Genomic DNA, 27,990 nt, shown 5'->3' on the forward strand with positions numbered 1-27,990 from the left:
GGCGGTGCGGACAGCCATGCCGAGGTGCATTCTGGGAGAAGTGTTGTTGCAGGACGTAGCGGTGCGGACAGCCATGCCGAGGTGCATTCTGGGAGAAGTGTTGTTGCAGGACGTAGCGGTGTGGACAGCCATGCCGAGGTGCATTCTGGGAGATGTGCTGTTGCAGGATGTAGTGGTGCGAACAGCCATGCTGAGGTGCATTCTGGGAGAAGTGCTGTTGCAGGACGTAGTGGTGTGGACAGCCATGCCGAGGTGCATTCTGGGAGAAGTGCTGTTGCAGGACGTAGCGGTGCAGACAGTCATGCCAGGGTGCATCCTGGGAGATAAGAATATGCCGGCGGGCCACTCCCTCAGCACCAGAAAGACCTTCCTGAGTTACTACCCCTGCGACGTAGTTGTACTTCACAGGGCTCAGTCCTGTCAGATTTCCTTGAGAAATGAAGGAAAGGATCAAGAGACTTGAATATACCAGATCGAAAGGAACAATTTAATCAAAAATCCATCATGGATGCATGATAACCTACCTCTCTAAAGACATCTGTGTCCCCTTTAGTGGACATTCAGTGGGAATTTCCAATGCCCACTTTTAGAGAGGAAGTTGGAGAAGGAAGGTGTCTTTGCCTTTGAATCCCTCCTGCGCGACCCAGTGAGGCCAGGCAGGCCAGGAAGGTCAATACCGAGGAGCACAAGCAGCAGGGGCGAGGTCCAGACTCCAGAGATGTTAGAGCTTATCCTAGTGGGAGTGACCAGAGTAAGAAGGTGTGAGGAAGTGCGAGAGGTTTCTTGGACACGAAGAAAATGAGAGATTCAAACAAGAAAGTCACAAGTGAGAAAAGGGGAGACTTTAGGGTGGACTTACCCACCTAGAGTGTCAGTAGTGGCAGCTAGATACTGGAATGAATGGTGCTACCAGAGCCCCTGCTCGGAGCCCTTTCTTGCCCACCACCCCAGGAGCTAAGCTGTTCTCAAAAATGGCTGAAGGGGGGTGGAGGATGGACCCAATCAGAGTCTTGTGAGGAGCTAGTTTAGAAAACTAGCCCAGACTCCTCCCAAGGCATGCCACAGACAGTGTGGTTTTGAGTGGTTTACTGGTGGAGAACTGGGGCTTTGAGCCAGCCACGCTGGAGATAGGACTCTAGCACTTCCCCCTTACTAGTCGTGGACCTTTGCCAGTGATGAACCCTCTCTCGTCCCCATCTCCTCATCTGTAAAACTACGATGGCATGAATAGTAACCACTTCATGGGGATGGTATCAGAATGAGGAGAGCTGTTTCCTGCCTGCTGTCTGGCAGAGTACCTTCCTATAAGGAAACCACTCAGGGAATGTGACAAAAATTCTTTTCATGACTGGAACCTAATTTGCTTCAGAAGAAAATTTGAGCTCTCTTGTCCAACTCAGAAAAGAACCAGGTGAACAAAATAATTTTGATTGTAATTCTGGGCATTAGCCTACTCTAAGGACATCAGAAGCATAGTGTATATCCAGGCTGTCTTCGCGTCATTTAAAAGACTAGCAATTTGACTTACGACGAATATATAATGTTGTCGTCCTACTTACACCAGTTTCTTCCAAACATAAATGTGTTTGAAAGCTTGTGATGACAACACATGATCTGGAAATCAGAAAGCCGTGCCTCTAACCCATCTCTTTCCTCCTCCCCCCACCTTATCCCGACCGGAAGAATTCCTTGACCAGGAGCGCACCCCTTCCCAACGACTCCCAAGCGCGCAGTGGGGCTCGATTCCACACTTCCTACGACAAAAGATACATCATCAAGACCATCACGAGTGAAGATGTGGCCGAAATGCACAACATCCTGAAGAAATACCACCAGGTAATTTATCTCCGTTTGAAACCCTTGGGAACGTTAACATTCACAATAAATTATGACCAAGGCCAAAGATATCATTAGGAAATGAGAACACATTTGACAGAAAAATCTCCTCTAGCTGGGTTTATTAACACTCCCATGGCCAGATTACTGATCGTTAGCATTTAGGAATTCTTGTACTGTGAAAATCTGTAGTTATTTATATAAGACTTTTCATATTTATATCATACTATTTCATGTAAATACTCTTTTGCATAATGGTTTTGATGATTACCATTCTGAATTTAAAATCACTCGGTTGAAGATTTGGCAACGTTTCAGAAGTGTTTCGACCAGAAATACCTCCAAATCCTATCCTGCTTTCTCTGTCTCTTCCTGTCCCAGCCCCAAAGAGGTCCACCCCACTCTGAGAAAAGTAGCCGATTTTAAGAAAGTTGGGTGTTTGTCTACTTCCTGCCTCCTTTTCGCCCCTCAGTGTTCTCCCTTCATAATCCCCAGAGAATAAGATGAAACTACCTGTGGGAGCAGTGATCTCTCTCTCTCCCTCCTTCCCTGTCTCTCTCTCTCTCTCTCCCTTTCCCTCTCTTTCTCTCAATCTCAATAAATTCCAACTTAAGTGTGCCTGGTAGAGCACACGCGCCCAGGTCCCAGCTGGAGCTGTAAAAGGTCTTACTATGACATAAGAGCACGAAGTCCAGCGTCCGACACTTTTGAGTTCAAATCCCAGCCCTGTCACTTACTAACCATGTGACTTCTGGACTCCAGAGCCTCTGTTTCTTCATTTAGACAATGGAGGTAATAACAACACCTGACTCTGGAGGACTGGAGGTTGGAGGTTAAGCGGGAGAAGGCACATCAGATACTCAGTATAGCACCTGCCATGCCCTGGCAGGTCAATATATGGCATCGGCCACTGTCGTCGTCATCAGGTCACACAGGCATCTTGAGCAGTCGTGATCTTTGGCATGAATACGACCATTGCTTGCAACATCACAGCAGTCATCTTCAGAACTGGTATCTCACACACACACGCAGACACACACACTTGATTTTAGACTCCTGCTTCATTTTTTGACCTAAATAGCTCCAAATCCTCCTCACAGGTAAAGATTGGCTGTCACAGAGGGCATCAAAATAAAATGCTGAGGGCCCCCCTTGTGTTACCCAAAGGATTTGGAAACATTATTAAGTCTTGGCCTCTCAAGGTGACTGCTTTGCAGGCGGTGCTCGTTTGGATTTGTGAGCTCTGAGATGTCTGTTTAAAAGTCAGCTTCCCTACTTTATGGTCACGTGTGATGCTCTGACATCACAGATTATTTCTTGGCAGTTGCTTTTTCTTCCTGTCTCTGCGAATGCGATCGATTGCATTTTGCTTGCACTGAAATCTATTAAAAATCTTTGAGCTGTATTCGGTTTCTGGAAATTGGGAACTGCTCCTAATCTGTTCTCTAAAAACATTAGTGAGCCTCTAAATTCCTTGAATATCTAAAAAATCTTTTGTAACATCCATTCCTTTTGAAATTTGTCCTGTAGCACTTACGTTGTTGCCTAATACAAAGGACATTTTAAGATGGCAGGATAATACAAGTGAGGGTGAAAATACCAAGGCACAGGCTTCTGAATGAATTGAATTACAAGATGGAACTTTTAACTATTCACCTTTTAAACTGTCTACTGTTTCATTTCTCCCCCTCTGGAACTTAATGTCAGACGTTCTTTTTATTCTTTCTTTAAATATTCTCAGAACATTCAAAGCAAAGTAATACCTTAGTGACTGATGAAAACATATTATTCTGATAGATGGCTACGATACCGTTCTAATAAAATGTGACATGCAATTCAAACATCAACTTCCTGATGACAACTTTGAGTTCAGAATTTTTTGACTTTCCAGAAATCACTGTTTGAAACATTTTCTCTGGGGTAGTCACTGTAACCTCGCATGCAGATTTGACATGTCATCAGTATTCCATAAAATACTTTGGGGATCAAAATAAATCTATTGACGTGCTCCTGGGGCTTCCACAGTGCTAAAGATTGCCTTTCATTCCACTGCTAGAAAACAGTTATTTCCTTGCTATGTTCTTTACCCAGAAAAGTCTGTTATCCGACATCTAACTTTTTATTTCTTCTTAAAAATAGTATTTTAAATCTAATCTAAAGTATCTTAATGATTGAGAATCACCGCTATTAATACAATTTATTTCAATGACATTTAGTTGAAAGTCAGGAGACCTAGATCTTGGCTTGTTAAAAAATGGCTACTTAGGGGCACCTGGGTGGCTCAGTGGGTTAAAGCCTCTGCTTTAGGCTCAGGTCATGGTCCCAGGGTCTTGGGATCGAGCCCCGCATCAGGCTCTCTGCTCAGCAGGGAGCCTGCTTCCCTTCTTCTCTCTGCCTGCCTCTCTGCCTACTTGTGATCTGTCAAATAAATAAATAAAATATATTTTTTTTAAAAAAATGGCTACTTAGGTGATCTCTGAAGCTCAGTTTCCCTATGGATGTTTCATTCTTTCATTCATTCATTCATGGATTTACCTTTGACCTAATACCTGAAAGAATTTCAGGTGGCCTTCAAGGAAGTTTGAAACACAAGGCATAGATGGGAAAAGACGGAAGGAGAGGGCAAAGACATAAAATGGAGCCTGGGGTGAGCTGAAAACGTTATGCCAGGATGCCGGCATGCTTGCTTGCATGAGGATGGGGAGTTTGAGTTTCCTAGGAACGAAAGCAGAAAGAGAAACCCGAGCAAGTCTATTACACAGCTGCTGTGCCTGAAAATACGAATGACTCGGTTGATCAGGAGGACTGGAACTGTTCTTGGCACGAGGGTCAGACAGGGTTGTCTTGGTCTGAGGAGTACCCCACAGAGAGGACGTGTGACACAGTTAGCAGCGTGCTTACAAATGCCCATGCAACACAGCATTTCACAGAACTTGAAAAGAAACTCATCAGTGCAGGCTGCAGAAACCACACCGACACACAATTACACTTAGTCACCACGGTTGTGTAAGGGAAGATGCAGTTTGCCGGGGCTCCCTGCCCCTCTGCCGGCCCGGCTTCCTCCAGGCAGGATTTGAATGTTCTCCTCTCCAGTCCTCTCACAGACCACCTTCACACAGGGTGCTGGTGATGTGACGTGGTGGCGAGCTCAGCCTCGCCCATCCCCAGGTGTAGCTGTTGCACATGATCGGACACAGGCCTCATCACCTGTGATCCAGGAAGGGTCTCTCCAGGCTTTGTGGTTCTCTCAGTGATGCTCACAGGCATTTGAGATGAACATCAGGCCTTTCTTCCTCCCTTACAAAGGCCTGGGCCAATTCAATGACTTATGTTGAGTCTTACAAATTCTGTTTTCTGCTTCGGCAGCAGCCATCAGTTCTTCTCTTTCCTCTTGCTCTTTGCTGCTCTTTTTACCCTCTGATATGCTGGGCTTTTGAACTGCCTGGTCTGGACGAGTGGAGAGGCTTCTTCCAACTGCCTGTCAGTGGACAGGACCGGCTCTCAGAGAGGGTGTGTCCCGTGGAGCCAGTGGCTGGACTTGCCAATGTTTGCGATTATTCTGTGGCCCTTTGGCTTCTCTTTTCCCTTCTCTTTGCTTTCATTGGTTTCTGTTTTGATGGACTATATCCAGAGCTGCAGCTATAGTCTGGAAGTTTAAAATCACCACAAGGCCAGTCTCTGGAGAAGTGGAACCTTGCTAGATGTTTAAATAAATCCTTCCTGGGACTAAGTTTCTGACGAGCCAACCTCACCAGCGACACGGTGTGGTAGGTGGTTCAGACCTCAGATTCTGGAGCTGTCTGCTGCAGTTTCACCCCTGACTGGCTGTGTGACCTTGGGCAAGTTACTTAACCTCTTTATGCCTGCTTCTCTGTCTATAAAATTTGGATAATAGTACGTTCTTTATTGGGTATTGTACTAATTAAGTGAGTTGATATTAACAACCTGCCCAACTTGGTGTATGGTGTAAGTGCTCTATCAATGATTGAATAAGATCGAGACCCTTCTACTCAGTTTCCTACCTCCCAGCGTTGAAATCATTAACTCTGTCAATCCACTAGGGGGCCCAGTTTCTGGTATCATGTGGCACTGTTGTAGAATTATGAAGATTCAAACCATAAGGAGTTAGAATTTTTCCCCAAACCCCCGCATCTTACCTTAGTCTTTACTTCCAGCCCAAATCCTGCCATAATTTCCACTCAGCATCATCTCTCAGACCAAAGGAGAATTTCTATTAAGCAAAGCAAACATTTTTAAGTCTCTTACTTTATTTGGTTTTCTCGTTGTATATTTGGGAAAATAACCTAAAGTTTTGGTGTCAATACCATTTTCTTCAAATTTCTGTTAGGCTAGAACAAACTTGGGTCTTTTAAATGATGATTATCAACTGATTAGTTCACCAGTGTTAGAATAACGTTTGAAAAGAAAACAATAGTCAAGAGCCTTCTTAAATGTCTTACTTCTCTTAAGATGATTTTTTCCCCCCACTAACCTAAAATCATTGGGAGTTCTGACATCAGGTAGCTTCAGCTCTAACTGAAATTCTGGGTCAGTGTCAGTAAAATTTTAGAAGTTTTAGGAGAGGAAGCAGGTTTCTGCATACATCATTAAGAAATGTCTAAAAATATATCATAAAGAGTAGCTTTTAAGTTTTTGAGATAGAGGGTTTAAATTTACTTGTTTCTTATTTCAAAATGACTGAAACGATAAACTGCTAAGGTTGATAAAGTAACCCCAAATCCTTTTTTATCCTTTGCATTGGGAAACAACTAGAAACTTGAGCCGAATCTGAATGTCATGGCTAAACATCTGAATTCCTTGTTAAATAAGCTAGCCAGTACCTCACATCTCAGTAGACGATGTTAGGGTGAATGTTGGACTCTTTGGAGCCCTCATTTTATCCTCCCATAAGGGACAGGGGTGTTGGTGTCATCACTGGAAGAATGAAGCACCCTAAAAGCCAACAGCTAAAACAGCTGGGTGTTGCGTAGAAGGAGAAAAAGTTACATACAGCATCAGTGCTTCTCATACTTCGACTTTAGACATAACACCTGAGACCCAGGCAGAAATGCAAATTCTCACTCAGAAGGTCTGTGGGCCGGAAATGCCACAGCTCTAACCTGCTCCCAGGTGACACTGATGAAGCTTATTAAGTGGCAGGGCGCTATCTACTTTCTAGAGCTGGAGAAACAGTCTGAGTCTGTTCCTGGGTTTTTGGTTCCCCATCTGGAGGAGAGGTCAATTAAAATTTGAAAAGCGGGTTAGAGTTTCAAGTCCAAGGGGTCCCCTGGAACTCTGCTACTACAGCTGAGCTCCCAGCAGGGCCTCTGCCCTCAAGGAGCTACAGACACATTTCTTGGCATCTCTTCTAGAAACATCAGGAAGGCCTTTGCCATCTCCTGGGTCCCCAGGGAGCACTCTGCTGAGCTCCACTTTGCAGGCAGGGAGTGGTCGCTTGCTAATGGAATGATCGGAGCCCTCAGTTCCCAGAGTCCTGCCCGTTCGTTCTTAGGTTTCTGGGGAGTTGCCCAACCCGTTCACCAACACCCGCTGCCCGCAGCAGATTTCCTCCAGTTTCTGGAAATTCCGTCATCCTTTTCTCTTTATACACCGTCTGTCTCTTCTCATCTTTCCAACAGCTAGAATGTTCTCATTCTGGTTTCCACAGCTCGTCCGTCACTCTGCTTTCCGTTTTCTGTTTCTAGACATTCCTGCTCATGAGATTCCAGGGAAATTCCTCCGTTCTGCCAGTCTCAGCTCTTTCTTCTCTACTGTCCCATTCTGTTGTCTCAGCCGTCCAGTGCGGTTTTATTTTGGTAATGCCATTTTTCCTTATAGAAGTTCCATTTTAAAAAATCTGCCAGTTCATTCCTGATAGTTCCCTGTTTTAGGTTCATCTCTGAAATTGCATCCTTTATTTTTTTAAATGTCTTATGTGTGACTGTTCAAGCTCTATTTCTGATGGTCTTAACCTCTGCCATTTCTGGGAACCTGATGCTGTTGTCTCTTGGGCCTGCTGCCTCTCAGTCAGAGTCACCTTCCCAAGCAAAACCCCCCACAGTCTGGGGTCAAGACATTGGCTAGGGATCAAACTTATGTATGTAGGATGGGGGAAGAAGCAGGGCTGGACAGAAGGGCAGGTCAGACCACCACACAGGCCAACCAAGCTGTAGCCAACTGCTGGGGTGCTCTTGAGTGCTTCCCTCAGAAGCTCCCATGATGGCCCAGGGTGACTGGGAGGTAGAACCGGAAGGAGCTGCCAGCAAGGCTGCGGACTGTACTCCACAGCTGGGCAGGAAGGCCTTCCCCAAAGGCAGCCATACTTGCCTTCTTGTGTTTGATGGTCTTGGTGAGCTCATTGCTTCATCTCTAGAGGACCTCCGAGCTTACTTTAGAATAAGCGTTGTCTGGAGAGTTTTATCTGTGCTGAAGAAAATGAGCGGGGAGCCCAACGTGTTTCTGTCAGAATCTAGCACCTCCCAGCTCCCTGGCCCCCTGGCACACCTGCTTGAACTTCTGGCGTCCCAACCCCAGTCACAAGCCACAGGCGTTGCAGCTCCTGATTGAAGGGCAAGGGGCTGGTTCTGGAACGCGCCTTCTTTGACCAACTAATGCCTCCCACAGGGTGCGGTTCTAGTGGAGGCCATGGCCTCTCAGATCTCCTTAGGATGCTGCTGGAACAGCAGTTCTGCATTTTCATTGTGGTCAATGAATAAATGCCTTTTGCACTTACGATAGAATCATTTTTACACGGTCATTTCATCTTTAACAACCGTGGTGCTTCTGGGTCTTATTATGGTTTAACAAACAGAGTTTTCCTTCAGGTATGTTCTATATATTCTGCATTATCTCAGCACTGAGAGTGTCTGTAAATACTTTGGAGGAGTGTTTATTCCTTTTAAATCTGATTTTATCAATTTTAAGAAAAGCAGTAGTTTTGTATTTAGATTAGCTTAAATGTAGTCATCCTTACAACTGAAACCAAAATAAATTCTCTTAACTGATCCTTAAAGACCATTTTCCCAAAACATGAATTCAAGTTAAGTTTAGATTTATTTATTTGTTTGGTCCTTCTAAAGCAAAGCAATCCTTAATTTCAGGCTGTCTCTCTTTCCTTTCCTTTCCTTTCTTTTCTTTTATGTCGTCGCAGTGTTCTATAAACATAGCCAGAGGCACAATAAGGATTACAGATAGTTTAACCTTTCAGAAACATTAAATGAAACAAGACTTTACATTGAAGTATTAATTTGACGCTATATTAAATTGTCACTTCAAGCCTCTAAAAAAATGAGTGAAACATGATAATAACAGCAATTTCCAAAAGCCAGAGCCCAGGCTCGCACTCCCAGGTGGAGATATAAATATTTATCTGTTGCAGTACATCACTTAGAATCCTCTCTGCTGAACCCTTCAGTCAGCTGGGAATCTCTTAATGGCATTTCATTTTGCATGAGAAGAGCAACAAGGTGGGGATTCATAATACTTGTTATTCTTGTTGAGCGCCCAAGAGCGAAGGGAACAGATCTTATGGCTGTTTCCCTGTGTCTGTTTGAGAAATTCTGATTTCACCACGTTAATTTATCCTGGTATGAGAGCTCTGACCAACCCATGGCTATGTAGGCCAAAGTTGTAAGGAAGCCTTGCGAAGAGATAAAATTTGGTTTTACTGATTGCACCGTGGAATCATTTACAAGTACCTTTCTCAAAAGGAGACAAAAGAAAGTAAAAACTGGTAGTGTTGACAGCACAACTTTCGGACGGAAGCACTGCCAGCAAACAGAAGTTTCTGAGCATCCTCTTGAGAAAAAACAGAAGCTGCTGTTGAAGAACAGGTGCCTCGAGATATACAGCCACGACTGTACAAGTGTGAAAGATACATAGAACAATATCTAAAAACGCAAATGTAGGTGATGCAGTGAGTTTAACACTGAGAGTATGGACGCCGGCCCCAAGAGTAACGGATTGTTTTAGCTTCTTATAGTGAGTATAATAAGAACCGATGATAATCAAGGTGACTCTTCAGAGATTGGAGGGTCAATATCCAGTTCCAATTCAGATGGAAGCTTGTGTCATTGTGGACTTGCAAGCATTCAAAAGCCACCGGTCCAGGCGCCAGACCAAGCTTCTCTGTTGGACATGAGAGAAGAGCTTGGCTGCCGGTGACCTAGAGAGCCAGCCTTACGCCGCAGGTAGGAATGCGTCAGGAGAACGCCACATCCGCGTAGCCACTGAAAGGCACAGTCTCCAGTGTGTACTTGCAGCCACAAACTCATAAAAGAAGCATTTCTCTTGCCTGATGAGTGCTCTGAATTTCCGAGCCACACATGGGTGATCAGCATTGCCAAACGTTTGGTCCATTTGTGGCATTCTCTTTTTCGGGACTCAGAGTGGCAGAGGACAGGAGTTGCAGACTCATCTGACTTCTAGAAGGGAGTCTGCGAGGCTACTGTAGCCGCTGCACCTGCTCCGTCTGTGGACTGAGATACGAATACGGCGGGCGGGGAATACCCATGTGTCTATGTCCTTTGCCAGTGGGAAAGGCCTGCCTTGGAGCCACATCAAGACAGGGGTTGAAAGTGAAAGAAATATTTTTACCTTCCTTTAGGAGTCATCCTCAGGATTAAATTATATTTCTTCATTCTTGTAGTCTGGAAGTGAAGCTTGTAGAAGGGAGGAAGCAAAGATTCCTTAGGTTATCTTGTGGTCGAATCAACAGTGTTAAAAAAGAAATTGAGAGATGCTGAGGATGTTTTTCAATATTCAGGAAAAAAAGAGGGTACTCCTGCCAAATACTTGGTCATTGAAGAAAGACATGATCTTGTAACCTTCGCCAACACCCCTTCTTATTTTGGAAGCATTTATATACAAGTTGTTTTGTAAATTTGTCAATGATATTTAAATTCTTAAGGGGAAGGTGCTCAGAGTTCTGATCCTAAAAGCAACATGAGAGAGAAATATAATTTTTTAGTGTTTCTTTTATATTTATAAGAATATTACCTCACTTTATAAACAGATATATACTACATACATTCGCAAAACTATTCATTTTTATAAAGCTTTTATTCTGTGGAGGTTTGTTGAAATTGAGAGTTCCCATCATGCATTTAAAATCAAATGCAGGGGCGCCTGGGTGGCTCAGTGGGTTAAGCCGCTGCCTTCAGCTCGGGTCATGATCTCAGGGTCCTGGGATTGAGCCCCACATCGGGCTCTCTGCTCAGCGGGGAACCTGCTTCCTCCTCTCTCTCTGCCTGCCTCTCTGCCTACGTGTGATCTCTGTCAAATAAATAAATAAAATCTTTAAAAAAAATAAATAAAATGCATTTCTCAGCATTTTAGGGACACACCAGATGCTCTAGGAAGTCTCCCTCCGTCCCTCCCTCCCCGCTTCCTTTTCCACCCTTCACCCAGGGTCTTGGTTTCATCTTGTTCCAGCTCAAGTCATGGGCAGTCAGTGCCCCCCTCAGTCCTGTTACCCGGTCTTCATATTCTTCACAAAAACCTATGTCCTCATTACTATCATTACACCTCTTCTCCAAATGCAGAGGCACAGAGAGGTTGAATAATTGACCGAGGGATGCACAGCTAGTGATTGTAGACCTGGACCGAGAGGGCTCCTAGCCCCGTGATGTCGCTAAGTCATGCCAAGGGCCCAGCTAAAGCTCTTAACAGTTGCCCTGGATGTGGGATTACTGGGATTACCCCAGTAGTTCACATGTGTGGTTTGCAGATGTGACACCCGACGTCAGAGTTTATGTGCAGCATTTCTGGGGACAGCTGGTGCAGAACCCAAGAGGGTGAACATTCAGGCCTCTGTGCCAGTACCCCACGCAGTGACAGACCATGCTAGAGTGGCGGTTCACCAGCCCTGGCATTGCCAGAGCCAGTGGAATGTCCTTCTACTGTAATGAAACCGTGTCATCTTTTCCCAGAGCCCCTGCCCAGAAATTCCATCAATGGGTGGGATTTTCTCTTCTGCAAAGTTTTGACCCATAAATGTTTTCTAAACCTTTGGCACCAAGTGTTGCTCTTCAGTACTGGGATCTAATAGGATAGACTTGAATATGGGTTGTGGTCTCATCCGTATTTATAAACCTAGGAGCTTGAGTCTATTAAATCTGTATTTTTCAAGGTGTTCGTCTAAGAGCCTCATTGATGAGCCAGGTCTTGGAGAAGCAGCACCTGTAGAAACTTGGAGATGCAGATTAAATCAATCTCAGTTTTATAGGCAGTAATTTATTTAGTCTTAAAAATAAAGGGGCTGTAGAATGTAATCTATATGGGTGTTTTTCTACGGGGAAAAAAAAAACCCTTGTCGACGATTTCCTGTACAATGTGCAGAAAGTTCCTTTATCCTTTTCATTACCTGAATAATATTATCCACCCATCCTGAGGCACTCTGTGGCTCGGTATAGAGATTTTTGATCAAAAAGACTTACTCTGCTACCAGGACTTGTAAGAGACAGGCCAGAATGAGAATAATCTGAGCACAAAGAGGGTTGAGCAGCCAAACTGAAACCAGCATGGGACAGACGTGCTCTGTGAGCTTCCAGAGTACCTACACACGGCCTGTCTCAGAGTGCGGAGGGCCAAGCAGATAGGGGTAACATTGAAGTTTCTTATGAGAGTGTTGAATGAAAATAATTGTCACTATTATTACCGTTCTCTGTAGAGGGAGGAAGAGTGCAGTGCAGCGCACAGGACTGGCGCGAAACAGGTTGACATACCAGTTCTCACAACTTTCCTTGCCAGTGGGAATTATGGTGCTCATTTTCCAAAAAATGAAACTAAAATGAAGAATGTTCTAGTAACTTGCCCGAGATCCCACAGCTGGTACATGGAGGCACCAGGATGCCCATGCATTCTTCCCGACTCACAAATCCACCTTCTTTCTACCATGCTCACGCAGTGTAGACCCCCCCCCCCCCCCCCCCCGGCTCCATGTTTTAAAGGCTCACCCAACCATCTTCCTTCTGAGGTGAGGGACAACAACACTTTTTGTTTCTTGAAGTCGGATGTGAGAAGTTTTGTCTTCAGCCAACGCCTCTTCACTGCCTTAGCAAACCTCACGTTAATTTACTGGGTTTTTTGAAAGGAGAGAGAAAGAGAAAATGTTCCACTGATCTGACTTCAAATGAAGAATAAATTGAGATGAAACTCTACTCAGGAAATGTAGCAAATTAAAACGTGTAGCTCAGTTATGGTCAGTGTGCTAGAAACGACCAAGAGCGCCTTTAAAACCTGCCAGCACTGGGTGACAAGGGTCACACTCAGATACCCACACTCTTTGTCTTTAGTGACAAAAACTGAGGGCTTTGTTGACCTTTAAGATGGTTAAATGTTATCAGAGTTGATTATTGACCATGCTTACCACTAAAAAGTTTGAAAGGGCATTTTATTTTTATTTTTGTAAAATGCTCATTGTAAAAATGGAAAAATTTAAGCAGTATAATTTACAAAAAGGGGAGGGGAAAGCGAAATTACCCCAGATCCCACCATTACCACTTGGTGACCATTCTTCTAGGCTGCTCCCTGTAAATAGGCACAACATGTGTGATTTTTAACAATTTTTACAATTTTGGAATCATGCTACTCATGCTATTCACACATCTGTCGAGGACAAAAAAGAGCTCTTTTGAAATAGTCTCTCCCCTTTCATTTTAAAGAAAGGAAAACCCAACTTTCCTTTGGAGAGTGCAGTGGGACCCATTTTATAAATATCAGCTTTCAAAGGAGATGTGTCTCCCTCTCATGGCCCTTGCGAGGATTGTCATCAATGTTTCAAGACTTGAGTTGTGTTTTTGCAACTGTAATCACAAATGGTGTCAAAGCTAGAACTTGTCCAATGGCCATGATGAAATCCGACATGGGGCCAGAGTACCTCGTCTGTCCACGGAGCAGGAACAAGCACTGGAGTAGCGTGGCACCTTCCCTTCTTGCTGCTGCTCTGGTGGGCCGAGTAGTTCAAGAGATTAGTGTGGTGGGTGAGAAACATAAATTAGGACTAGAGAGGACTGTCCCAGTTTGAAACGCTTAGCTCTCTCCACAGTTTCCTCTTTAATCACAGCTTCAGGGCTGTGGTTTTCATAACGCTGTTAAAGGAGCTGATCTTAGTGGCCAAGTGACTCTCCCTCAGCCTCACTGAGTCATCACCCAGGCTTCTGGGGAGGAAGGGGGAGGCCCTCGGTCGAATGTGATTTCCCTTTAGAGAAATTAGCAAATGGACCAATCACTTGTCCTCTTGTCTGTTACATCCAAATTTTGACTTTACAGATTAGTTTTGGATGTTGGGAAAATATATCTCTTTGGAGATAAAGTTGAATTTTCTTATCTATGTATACGCTGAACACAATCCTGTGTCAGGCAGTATAAACACGGTCATTTTCTGTAAACAGGATCTTAGTGGTTGGATGGTTTTACTTTGTCTAAAGGCCAAAGGCAAAAACGTTATGCTTTACATCCGAATGAGCACCTTTTGATTGCATAATGTTTTCCTTTTTCTCTCTCCTCTGTAGTACATAGTAGAATGTCATGGGATCACCCTTCTCCCCCAGTTCTTGGGCATGTACCGGCTTAATGTGGATGGAGTTGAAATATACGTGATTGTTACAAGAAATGTGTTCAGTCACCGTTTATCTGTATATAGGAAATACGACTTAAAGGTGAGCTTTTTGTTCATTTTTATTAAGTAATTAAGCAACTGTTGTAATTGATCTTGCTAATCACTTAGGAGGTGCTCAGAGCTTAAAGCTACCAGGCAACTAAACTAGTAAATCTTGCCTTCGAGGGATGCACGGATCGCTTGCTAGCTTTACTGGAAGACTTTTGCACTTGTCAGGAACAACGTGATTTTCAAAGAGCTATTGATTGAGCAACAGCTAGGTCCCAGGCACTGTTTTGGTGCTGGGAATAGTAGGATGAACAAAATGGACCAAACGTGACCCCAAGGAGCTGACATTGTGGTGGGGACGGACAGACAATAAGTAAAAGCAGCGAGTAAATCCTGTAACATAGTGAGAAGGGGGAAGTGCTGTGGATAGAAGTAAAGATGGGGAAGAACGGGGGCGGGATACAGCGTATACAGGGTGTCGGGGACGGTTTCACCGGAAGCTGACACTGCAGCAGACCCAAAGAAAGAGGGTGTGAGCTGAGGGAGGGGCATTCCTGGCAGAGGACACAGGCCCTGGGACCGGCTGTTTCAAAGACTTTGGGTGAGAGGCACAGTGTAGGAATTCTGAGGGGAGAGAGCTAAGCTGAGTCTTTGGATCACTGACTTCAGGGGAGGATGTCGGTGTTGGGAGATGGCAATCTGTGACCTGCCTGCCTGGCAAATCCAGCTTGGCCATTTTTGTAAATAAAGTTTTATTGGAACACTGCAGGGGCCAGTGTTTCTGCATCACGTGTGGTGGTTTTGTACTCTAATGGCAGAGTTGAGTAGAAACACAGAGACTGCTTTGAACCACAAAACCTAAAACATTTGCCAGCTGACCTGTTCAGGAAAAGTTTGCCACCCTTTGGTCTTTGCCAGTAGATCTCGGATTTTTTTTATCTCAGACTCCTCCACTCTTAAAAGAAGACCCCTGGTACAGCTGGTGTGGAAAACAGTATGAAAGTTCCTCAAAGAATTAAAAATAGAATTGCCATATGATCTAGTAATTCCACTACTGGGTATTTGTCCAGAGAATACAAAGACACTAATTTGAAAAGACACACGCATGCCTATGTTTATTGCAGCATTATTTACAGTAGCCAAATTATGGAAGCAACCTAAGTATCCTTTGATAGGTGAATGGATAAAGAAGATGCATGTATGTGTATACACACACACACATATTCATATATGATGGAATATTACACAGCCATTAAAAAGAACAAACTCTTGCCATTTATAACAATGTGGATGAATTTAGAGGGTATGATGCTAGGTGAAGTAGGTCAGAGAAGGACAAATACCATATCAATTCAATCAAGTGGAATTTAAAAAGCAGAGCAAACCAGCAAATTTTAAAAGGGACAAAACAAAAAAACAAAAACAAAAACCCATGTTCTTAAGTATAGAGAACAAACTGATGGTTATCAGAGGGGAGGTGGGTGAGGGATGATGAAATAGGTGAAGGGGATTAGAAATGCACTTGTCCTGATGAGCACTGAGTAATGTATAGAATTGTTGAATCATTTTATTATATATCTGAAACTACTATGACAGTATATGCTGATTATGTTGAAATTAAAATTTTTAAAAAAGAGGTCTCCCAAAAGCTTTTAGTTATATAGGTTGTATCTACTGCTATTTACATTGTTAGAAATTAAAATAAATTTTTAAATGCTTACTTTATTTACAACTTTAAAAATCATTACATTTTTTTATGAAAAAATCATTACATATTTTTATGAAAAATAGCTGTATCTTGCAAGTAAAAAAATTTAGTGAGACAGGTGGCCTTTTTTTTTTCCTTTACATTTTTGTAAATCTCCCTAATATATGATTTAATATGAGACAGTTGGAATGTCCTATCCGGTTGTGCTGTCTGTTGCAATGTTATGTGATTGAAGTATATGAAGAAAGACCTCACACAGATACATAGTTGGAAAATAGGAGGGTAGGTGTTTCAATAACTTTTTCAGAAACTTTTCGATATTCTTCCTTGATATTAGGCTAAAACCTAACAAAAGGTGATTTCTCAAAGCTTAGTTACAATGCGGAATTAGAAATCACATCAGTGAACTTGCTGTACTTATTTCATTAAAACCCGCTGGTCTGTTTACAAGCTTTGATCATTTGAAACAGATGGGTTCATTGAGTGATGTGGTCTTCTAAATATGGACACATCTCATTATGCGATATCGAGAAGTCACATTAATATCACCACAAGTCTCATCTGAGAAGCCTTTAAGTACCGAGAAGCTCTCATGCTCATGGTGGTGGACACAAGTTTTTAAAAACTCTGATTTCCACTTGAAAGCCCAAATTTTACCACTGGCAACCAGCCCTGTGAGCTGTCTTCTGTGAAATGCCAGCACACAGCTCCCCCGCACACAGCCGAGTCCCACTCGGCTCGTCATTATTGAGCAAATATCAACCAAACGCCCAGATCTGAGTAAAGAGATTGCCAGTTGTTCTTTCAGGTAAAAATGGTTTAATGAAAAATGTGGCTAGTTGAGCTCATAACTCAAATCATCACAAAAATGACTTTTCTTATAACCTTTCATCTTCATAAACAAAAGCATTCTACACATATTCCCACAAGGAATATTGAAGAGATGTATACTCTGTGGTCAAGATTTACTAATTTCATTGCCTCATCAAGGACAGTTTTAGACATTTATATATAATGTACATTGTGTATGTATTTTATGATGAACTCTATTAGTACCATTTGGAGCCACTGGATTTGTGCTAAGTTGCCAACAGTTTTACCCACTATTGTTTTTGTAACATCCATGCAAATATCAAGACAGTGAAAAAAGGCTGATAATGTGTCAATATTATTAGAAAGGTGGTTTTGATTTTGCAGAGCTCTGAAGGGGTCTTGGGACCCCAGGATGCTGAGCACACTTTGAGAATAGTAGTCTAAGGGAGGAATTTTTGATTTAGGCTTATCTCCTTCTCTCTGGAATTCAGATAAACTGCATAAGCTTCCCAGATCCAGCCTTGCTCTGTTTTGTCTCCTGGAATCGCTCCTGATGGAAATTCCAACCACTCTCCAAGGGTCTTGGATACCATTTCTATGAAGCCTTTGCAGTGCTGCTTAGAGGAAGGACTCTGTGGAGCATTACAGGACTTTGTTCACTGGTCTGACTCCCCCACAGAATCAGCCAGAGAGAATTCTGAAGCGCCTGTCCTGGTTTTATCACTTGTTAGCAGTGGGTGGGTTGCTGAACTTTTATTGATACTCTGTTTCTTCATCTGTAAAACAGGGATAATTATACCTACCTTTGCGCTCGCGCACACATGTATGTCATGCCCGGCATAATGTGTGGCCTATGGGAATTGGTCAATGAATTGGGGTAGTGACTCATCCATTCTACTAGTAAGTGCCTTAAAGGCAAATCTTTAGTCCTTTTTCTTTTTTATGCCTCTAAGATAGTGTTTCGTTCAAGCAAGCATCTAGGAAACATATCTTGATGTAAATTATACTTCTAGACTGGATAGTATAGTTTTAATTTGCCTCAAACTTCCTTAATTTCATCTCCAGTTTTTAGTTTGTAGAATAAATTCTCTTCTTGCCAGTACTTTTTGGTTGTGATGGAACCTGGACATCTGGCATCATTTCATGGCTCAAACTCTTGGCCTTGACTTACTAACCTTATTTTCTGTTTCTGTTTGAGTTTTATTTTGAATTCATTTAAATTTGAGTGAGCTCCGGGCACCTCCCCGCCCCCACACCCTATGCTAATGATCTGCATTTACATGGAGATGAAGCTTCACCGAGAATCAGAAGCAGGGTAAATTTTACTGCGGGAGGGAAAACAGCACAGGGACCAGAAACTTGGCTAGAGATAAAAAGAAGAATAAGTAGTTTCTTCCTCTGACCAGGAGCACAGACAGTGCTCAAATATTGCAACTATCCCGTCTTTTTTTTTTTTTTTCTTTTTTTTAATTTGGAAGCATTTTGTTAGAAATCAGTGTGTAAAGGAAGATGTTTGTGGTCTGTATTCAAAAATCCCTTTTAAAAATGGAAAATGGACCATTACAAGTGGGAGCTGCTGGGTTTGTGTGTGTGTGGGGGGGTGCTGTGGTTGTGCAGTGGGACCACACATTTCCCCTCATGAACAATTTACACTGTCCCTCATCACTTTGTGGATCAGCTTTCTGCCCCTCTGATGCATCCCCCAGAAACTCAGAGCACTTCCCCAGGGCTGACAGCAGATCTCTGGGGATGCTGACCACCAGGGGGAAGGAACATTGACCTGTGGGGGTGGAGGTGGCGGGGGAACTCTCTTCATAGTCGGCTAATGCAAAGCTGCAGGGCAATAAATGCCCATCTAAGAAGTGGTCGGGGAAGCATGTCACTCTGCTGACCTGAGCTTGCTGGGGTGGCCAGCGCCATGGCTGGGGGGGGGGGGGGGGGGGGGGGGGTGGTGGTGGTGATGTGGTCGTGATCGTTCTCCAGCCATTTGTTTAGGGAATGCAGGCATTGCTGTGTGAGATACGTTGAGGAGCACAAAGAAGAAATTGTTCTTGTTGTTATTGACATTGCTGGGGATCCACATCTTCCAGACAAGGGGACCTTTCCCTTCTTGAGCTCTACCGCATGCCCCTGTTGGTGTCTGGGTGGGCTTGGGTCTTCTCGGACAACCTCAGAGCGCTGAGGTGTGTGTGGCTTTGAAAACCAGTGCGGCAGCGTAGAGTTGTGCAGATCAAGAAGCATGTTTTCTTCCCCTTGATACCTTTGTGCTTTGCTCAGCCTAAAGCCTGGCACAAAGCGGGGTACAAGTAAATATATGTCTGAAGGGATTCCCAGAGTGAAGGGGGACAGGAAGGGCCCACAGGGTCTAACTCAGAGTAGTGAGGACATGTCCATCAGTAACCCTGAAACAGGGGAGAAGGGCAGGCAGAGGGCCAAGACGGGCCCGCGTCTGGAAGATATAATGGAGGGAGGGGGCATCTAATGCCTGGGTGACTACTGCAGCCACGAGTGGCCCACATCACCTTTGAAGATGTAAGGCCAACCATTTCTGGCAATCGAGGCAAGAAGCAGAGCATGGTTTTGATTTGGTGTTAATAAGTTATCCTTCAAGGGGTGCCCGTGAGGACTCAGTAAGTTAAGTGTCTGACTCTTGATTTTGACTCAGGTTGTGACCTTAGGGTCGTGAGATCGAGTCCCTGCTTTGGGTTTGGTGCTGGGCACAGAGGCTGCATAATATTCTCTCTCTCCCTCTCCCTCCACAACCCCCCCCCCACCTTTTTTATGCTCTCTTTAAAAAAAAAAAAATCATTAAAAAACAAACAAACATTACTGTTCAAGTGATTGTCAGGTTTTCTGATTTCCACCAGGGACACAAGAACCAGAATCTGGCTCGGATGACAAGCTAGGGAAAGGGTTGGAGATGAGCCAGCAGGAATGTCTGCAGAGGGGGGAGTGCCCCTGGGGCAACGTTGTGACCTAGGAGGGGACAGAGCTTCCTCAAGGCACAGCTCCAGGGCCAAGGGGGCGCTTGTTTATTTCTGCGCTCTGGCCTGACACACTTGCGTATTTTCCACGTGTGACACCCGATGTTTTCATGATGGTCTCTGTGTTTCAGGGCTCCACCGTGGCCAGAGAAGCCAGCGACAAGGAAAAGGTGAGTACCCTGACTCACCCCTGCTGCGGTCCTCTCCGGCCTACTCTTCCTCTCCCACCTCCGGTGGCGGTTCTCCTGTCCCCTCTGCTGTGCCAGGGACAAGCCCAACACTGACCGGAGAAGGCTTCTGCCCTGAGCTCGCCCACGCTCTCTGTTGGGCACTGAAGCAGTTCTGTTAGTTTTATGTGTGGTTGAAAGAAACATTCCGCATGCGACATGGTCTTGAAAGCACAGTCACCTGTGCAGTTACAGGATCCGGATGCGACTCCCGGTCAGCCACCAGGGGCCTCACACCGGTTGTCCCCCGCCCCCATGGGCGGTCGGGAGCTCCAGTCCTTTCCACGCCTCTCCTAAAATGAGTGTGTTGAGCTTTAATTTCACCTGGAAAAAGGTTGGCTCCGACAAACTTCAAACTCCTTTGCAGCTCTAAGACAGGGTGAGAGGGCTTCTGACAAAGAATTAAGCATGTGGAGACTGTATCTTTTCTTTTCCTGAGTCACTGGACAGCAGGTGGCATTTGAACCACATTTGGCTTATGATGCAAGAGTATAGACAGATGCAGCTGAAATCGGTTTGATGAAGCGATGGGAAGTAGCTTTCTGTATGGAAATCGAAACTGACCAAAATCCGCATTTGCTTAGATGAAAAGTACCTCAAAATTCTCAGTTACCCCCCTGCTCATCACCTGGGCAACTTTGAAAGCAGGGCTCAGGATTTTTGTTTCTGTTTTGACTTCAAATTATGAGTCTATATTATTTTTTAAAGATTTTATTTATTTGATAGAGAGAGAGAAGTGGGCAGAGCAGTAGGCAGAGGGAAAGGGAGAAACAGGCTCTCTGCTAAACAGGGAGCTCGACATGGGGCTCGATCCCAGGACCCTGGGATCATGACCCGAAGGCAGATGCTTAACTGACTGAGCCACCCAGACACCTCTAAATTATGATTTTAAAATATTCTCTTCCTGTCTGGATTTGAATTTTACATTTTGGACATCTCCTGTTCTTTGTTCACTCAGAAGTATTTGTAAATTTTTTTCCTGGTTACCATCCTAGCTTCAGGGGCTAAAATAAGGAGCCACGCGACACATCTAGCAGGCAACACAGACATTAAAATAGGCAATGAGTTATCATGTGATAAGCAATTTAATAGAGACCACGTACACCTGACTTATGCTCGGGGGGTCAGGGAGGGGCTTCCTGGGGGAGGTGATGTTTGGAACCCTGAAGGACAAGGAAGAGCTAGTTGGAGGGAAAGGTGAGACAGAGCATCCTGGGCAAGAGGGCAGAGGGGGAGCACTTGGCCCTTTAGCTGGAGGGTGACATAAGTCGCACCAGTTGGAAAGGCTGTTGAAATAACCCCGATAGAGTGGTGTCCTGAGCTAGGTTGGTGGAAAAGGATAGGTTCTAGGGAGACTGGGAAGAAGAAGCCACAGAGGCCAGTGAACAGTGCCAGGGAGTGTGTGTGGAGGCAGGGCGGGGTTCAGGAGGACTCCGTGTGTCTGGTTTGGACCGCGGGGAGAGTGGTGGTTCCACTCACTGAAAGAGGGAGCAGAGTGAGAGGAGAGGTTCGAAGCGTCAGTGTGGCACTAGAGCAGAGATGGCAGGAGGTATGAGAGGCTCCAGGGAGGGTTTCAGCTGAGGAAAAAAAGGGCTTGGAAAACTTCACAGGAAGGATGATCAGCAAAGACAGGGAAGTGGCTGAGGCCACCCAGGACGAGTATATGGAATAGAAGAGAAGGATGTCTAGAAGAATCCAGAAGAACGTCATCACTGAAGGGGTGGGTGGAAGGAGAGAGTCCTGCAAAAGATCAGCCAAAGAGACAGGAGACGAGCTGACGAGCCAGGAAACTTCAGGTCATCAGACATTTCAGACATTCTGTTCAGACATTTATGGACTATCTCTTGTGAGCAAGCGTTTCTCCAAGCACTGTGAGAAACACTGCCTTGAGTAATGCCCCTGGTCTTGGGAGACTTGCACTCTAGTTGTAGTCCAGAAACCAGAGGAAGAGAACGGTCCCAGAATCCGATGCTTCTGCAGGGTCAAGTAGGATGAGGACTGAGACAATTCTCCATTGGACTTACCACCAGGGAACTCTCTGGTGACCTTGTCCATGACAGTGGGTGAAGAAGTGAGGAATGAGAAAGGAAATGGTGGATCCTTCTCTGACCATTTGTACTTTTACTGTGCACTAGTGAATATATTTTTACACTTCCAATCTCCACATAGATAACCCTGAAGTCACCAGCTTTGGCCAAAAGTTTGCAGAAACAATGGACTGCCAACTTCCATGTTGCTATGACGAAATGTTTGTCCGTGTGCCCAAGACCCAAGCGAGTATTTAGGTTTTACTCCATGAGAAACTCAGAGGTTTAGTAGGATTGGGATTTTTCTCTTAGGAGAAAATATGTGGACTGTTTGGAGAGCCACACAGACTTTTCGGCCTCCTAACAGGAAGCCAGCCCCTGGGTAAGAACTATGGTGGTGATGACAGCTTCTGCTCCACGCTGGTGGCTCTGTCCCAAGTCCCTTGAGACAACGGCTAGCAGATCCCACTCTTTTCCCCCAATTCTGTTCATTTTCATTCCTTAAGGTTTGATCACCAAGGGCATGGTCTGCTCTGACAAAAAACATTGCCAAGATAGACAGAGACCATGGGGTTGTTTCTGCTGAAGCCAGAATCATGAAACGAGTCCATATGTGAAGGAAAGCCATGAGTATTGGACATCCCTGACTCTGTAACATTTCATCAGATGCAGACCATCCAGTTGCCGTCCCTCCCTCCACTGTTCTGCCTGCAGGACCACATGGTTTCCAGAAACCTGCGGCATTCGCATTTCTACTGCCCACCTCACCAAAAATGCTGAGCCCTTTACTGGCATAGGTTTCTGTGAAAAGAATGAAATTATAGAATTTATCTAATAGAAAATCACTTTTCTGAGGAGACTACCTAGGATGCTTTTATCCTGTACTCTGTGTTGTTCCTCAAAGCATCTCCCCTGGAGGTAGGCTTAGAGAAGTCAACCATGGGAAGGACCTCACGACACGACAGTTGGGAGGCCCACGAGCTTCAGTTCCCGCGCACCTTCACACAGTCAGTAGCAGAGGTGAACCCTTACCTTCATCTGGAGATTATTTTTTTTACAATGAATTGTGGAGTCTTGGGATTTAGGAAGGTCAATAGTAATACTTGGTATTTGCTGAGTGTGTACTACGTGCCAGAGTGTGTTTTACATTTTACATGACTCAAGCCATCTCATCCTCCCAGCCATCTTACGAGGTCGCGCCATTATTACTTCCTTTGAGTAAACGAGCTTGCTTCACAGACAGGTTCGGTGACTTGACCAGAGCCCCAGACTTACGATGTGGTGCAGCCAGGCTTCTAGCCCAGGGCTCACGTTTCTAACCGCTGTGCTGTTGCCCTCCGAATGTCTGGCGTGTCTCAGTCTCCTTTTTTAAAAGGACCTATTACCAAAAACGCGTAGCAATCCCGTGAATCATGAAGCATTCCTGCATCGACAAAAACAATGTTTTGGAGTTAAATAGGGTACAAGAGCAGTTCGTTCTGAGTCTTGGTTTAAAAATTTTCAGAAGTTGTGAAATAAATCGTTTGGTTTCTTATTGTGTTGGCAAAACAACCGATTCACATTTCCTCCATTTGGGGCTTTTGGCGTGTTTAATAACTTCGGTCGACCGTATGTCACACTGGGTAAGCATTATAGTCATCTACACCATGGCCCTGAGGAAAAATCCAGTGCTTTCTGCCTCCTTCCGGGCTCTGGGTTAGTGATAGTTCTGCTTCCAGAAGGAGCAGCTCCAGAAGGCCACCCACCTGCCCTTCTAGTTTACAGGCGCTCCCCGGGCAGGGGCAAGAGGAAATACCTTATAGATAAGGAAGTAAAAGTCATTAAAATTTGTCATGGATAGAGACTCCTCCTGCCTGTGTAGGTCCAGGGGCATTGTGGCTCGACACAGTAGCTGGTTTATAATCTGGCCACAACTGAGGCGACAGTCACCAAACTGTAATATGTAAAAATAAATGAAATGTATATAATGGAGCTGAACTCTAAAAAACATTGTTTTTTTTTTTTTTAAGTTCTAAAAAATTTCTTTGCCTTTCTCTTTCTGTCAGTTTTCAGTTTTTCTTTCCATGAGCAGTTAACATTTTGCATCTTCCAAGAGGCTGCTCTTTGTCTCCACAAATAAAACCATAATGTTATCAAAACAATCGCTCTTCTCTCTGGGTAGAACCATTGGAGGAAGGCTAAAAATATTTCTTTTCTACATTTTCACCTTTTATGAATGAAGTCGCACGATCTGCCAAAAATCGTTCCATTGCTACCCTGTGGGACTGTGTTCTCTAAGAAATGATTGTCATGGTGCAAAGAATAATTTTCGTAAAGAATTTCCATTGACACGGCTTAATTAGTAATCTCAATTGTGAGTTTTCCTTTCATCCGAGTCATTATAACTGTTTTAATTTCCCGTACTTTCAACTTGTTGATGACAAGTTTTGAAACCGTCATTTCAAATATTTAGTGCTACATAGGTACAGATGAGTCCCCTCCCTTCGATTTCAGCTTGACACATAATTAGTGTGATTTGCATTAGCATAATAATGAAGATGGAACCGAGGGGAATAAAGAAGTTACGTCGCAACAATAGTGGCATCACTTTCATGGCAACAAGTATCCGAACACGCATGTACAGATGTCTTGAGTTTTGTTTCTTTTTTTAAAAGCAGAACAGTGCTTTTTTTTTTCCTTCCTTTTTTAAGCCGTTGTCAAATTCTGACAGCTGCTATGACTTGTTTTATTCTTTAATTCTTCCCTTTTTAATGGAAGGGCATCTTCCATTCATGGCTCCAGCAGTTTAGCTGCCTCTAAATGAGACAGAGAAACACGGATCTCCCTGGTGGTCGATCTTTCCACAGCTGCGCTGCGGTTCCACTGTGACATCAAATTAGTAATTATAGCTGAGCGGGGGCTGCTTTTGACAAATGACAGCCTGAGCATGCTGCCAGCAAGCAAGCAACGCAGCAGGGAATCCGGGGAAGTAAAAGAAAACATAACTGGACTCACTTGATTTCTGGGGGATTTGACCTGACTCTTTAAAGAGCCCATGTTCTTGAGGGAGAGAGTCCTGGGGATTTGCACAAATATGCATTTTGTTCATCGTTCTGCACACTTCTCCTCAAAACTCGGGTCTGATTGTGTGAGGTAGAGCAGAGCGTGTATAATGGAGTCACCGGGTCACAAGCAGAAGATTCCTTTTAACATCTAACCTGCTCCCTGGGGCCCACGTGACCGGAAACAGCTGCCCCGCGGTTGGCATTTGTGTAACTCTATCAGCAATAATCATTGTTGACACTTTGATAATGGGCCGCAGAAAGCTGCCTTGTCGATTCTCAGGCATCGTGAATTGCACCAGCAATTAAGTGACTGTCACCATCTCTGACATTACGGACGGAAGGTTCTAGAAGAATTGATCATTAATACCCTTACATTGAGAAAAATGCTTTCCCAAACCAGTTTTCAGCATTTCTTTTGTGATCTTTAAATTGTAACAAATTACAATTAATGATGCCCTCTCTCTCTGCTTCTTTGGGATGCAGTTAAAGGCAAGGTGACAAAGCCGCTGGACAATAAGGGACACAAGCACAGCAGCATGTCCTTTCCTTCTGGGAATCTTTCTGCCATCAGCCAGTGATCAGTTAAAACAAGATAATCATGGTTTTTGCACCCCAAACTCAGCTCATGCTTTAACCTTCTTCTGTAAAATCCCTTTTCTTCCCAGATGGAAGTGAATCATTTCCCTTTGCCAGCCAGTGCTAGAAATCCCGATTCCAGCCCCCAAAATGCCAGGAATAGCTTCCTGTCAGGGCAGAAGCAGGGCCTATTCCTCTTACGTTAAAGGCAACACGGGTAACATCTGCCTCGTGGCGTAGAGATGTTTTATTAAGGGGAGTTTGCGGGGACGGCCCGCGAACGGCAGTCACGGATCTGAGTCCCAGCCCCTGCTGTGGCATTAATGGATGTTCGGGGGTTGGGGATAAATCATTTCACTTTGTCATCACTCGGAAGATGAAAAGATGGGATGGTATCATTGGTTCTCCTGCTTCAGTGTCAGAATCTCTTCTTTCAAACGAAGCCCTCCCCCGCTGCAGAGGCACAGATCAGCAGCACAGTGGGCTCTGAGAAGTCCTGGACTTGACAATCACTCAAGTCCTGTCTGTTCCAGGTATGGCTGAAGGCGATTGCTAGGATTCATGGAAAGAATGTTCAGAGCTGTCATGTCAGCAGATGCCGGGGCAAACCTAAGAACCCTACAATGTAAACCTTAGGGGATAGTCTGGGAAGTGGAGTTTTTAAGATTCAGCTCATTTGGAATTTGCTAGAAGTGGCACATGAAGAAAAAGGGGTAACATGCTGGGGTCCTTGTGAGCACCGCCCAGGCAACAACATTCAGGTCCTTAGGCCTGTCTGGCTTACCGTGGCGTGGAAACTCTCAGTTGCCTTCAGTTCACTTTCATGTCTCTGGGATTAATTCAACCCTGGGTTTCCCAGACAGGCCAGGAGCAGTGCTGCTAGATATCGGTTGTTTTTTTTTTTTTAAAGCTGACAACTCTTACTCATTTGGTTCCAGAAAGAGTCGAGGTGGAAAGAAAACTTTAAAATTTAGAACGGGGACTGAATTTTAGCCAAGCTGCTGCAGATGCATGCTTTTTAAAATAATATAATATGGGACACCTGCGTGGCTCAGTCGGTTAAAGGACGGACTCTTGATTTCAGCTCAGGTTATGATCTCAGGGTTGTGAGTTCGAGCCCCGCATCTGGGCTGCTTAAGATCCTCTCTCCCTCTCCCCTTCCCCTCCCCTCTCTAAAAAAAATAAATAAATGAAAGTATAAAATAAAATAATAAAATTATGATGTTCGCTAGGTTAGTATTAAGACAGAAACCATATAGTACTTAGCCACTTAGTACTTCCTAAATTTTCAGACTCAGATTTCTTATATTATCACCGCCAACATCTGTGCAACAGAATCTTCCAGTCAGATCATAACAACCTATTTTGTGGGTCCTACCTGCAGGTTAACTGTCCTGTCACAGCCCCGGGAGGAAAACCAAACTGTCCCTATTGATACCACCCACTGCCAGTTAAAGGGCCATTACATTTTGGAAAGTATGACAATATTTGAAAAGCAATATATTTCACATTTTAAAGATTGGCTTGAAAATCTTAGGATAAATAAATAACCAACAGCTGGGCACTGCCAGCTCCAACAGTTCTAAGGGCTGAAATCACTGGGGTTTACCGAGTTTTGTGCTACTTAATTGTAGTCTGGTTTCACAAGGGTGTTGAGGTTTCTTCTCTTTCTACATTTATATATAGACAAGTTCAAACCAAAAATGATGAACCTTTCACATGCAGATGCTGGTCACAAATGTGTTGGTTCTCCTTGTGGAAATTACAAGGTAGTACTGAGCTGTGGGATCATTTTCCAAGCCATGAACTTGCATAGACATTCCGCTTATGTTAAAGAAGGTGGTTACATGCACTTTTTGTGAGAAAGCACCTGTCATCTTTGCTACTTCTGTGTGAGCTTTACCCATATTCACTAATTTGTCTTTTCGTGTATCAAGTTTATGGCTTGGATGTTTTGAGAAGCAGAACTGATTTTATTATAAATCTCTAACCTCTCTTATTACCCTAAAATTGATACCACATATATGATGTTATTCAATCAAATTATCTTTATCCTAGCTCCAAAGTAAGGATTACCTAAAATTCTGTCCCTCACAGAAATATTTCTGGAGACTATATTTTCAGCCCCACAGACTGTGATTTTTTTGAAGTGTTTTGGAAAGCCTGCT

General features: G+C 44.2%; 1 protein-coding gene across 1 annotated transcript in view; it reads left to right on the forward strand.

Moving 5' to 3' along the window:
- The window catches only part of PIP4K2A (phosphatidylinositol-5-phosphate 4-kinase type 2 alpha), a 172,131-nt gene that overhangs the window by 121,319 nt on the left and 22,822 nt on the right, over window positions 1-27,990 (forward strand). Inside the window, exons 4-6 of the mRNA XM_059404184.1 lie at window positions 1,684-1,836; window positions 14,349-14,495; window positions 20,080-20,118. Of these exons, the coding sequence (XP_059260167.1) occupies window positions 1,684-1,836; window positions 14,349-14,495; window positions 20,080-20,118 (339 nt within the window). The remainder of the gene's footprint in view (window positions 1-1,683; window positions 1,837-14,348; window positions 14,496-20,079; window positions 20,119-27,990) is intronic.

The sequence above is a fragment of the Mustela nigripes genome, chromosome 6 (assembly GCF_022355385.1).
Source record: "Mustela nigripes isolate SB6536 chromosome 6, MUSNIG.SB6536, whole genome shotgun sequence".
Taxonomy (NCBI): Eukaryota; Metazoa; Chordata; class Mammalia; order Carnivora; family Mustelidae; genus Mustela; species Mustela nigripes.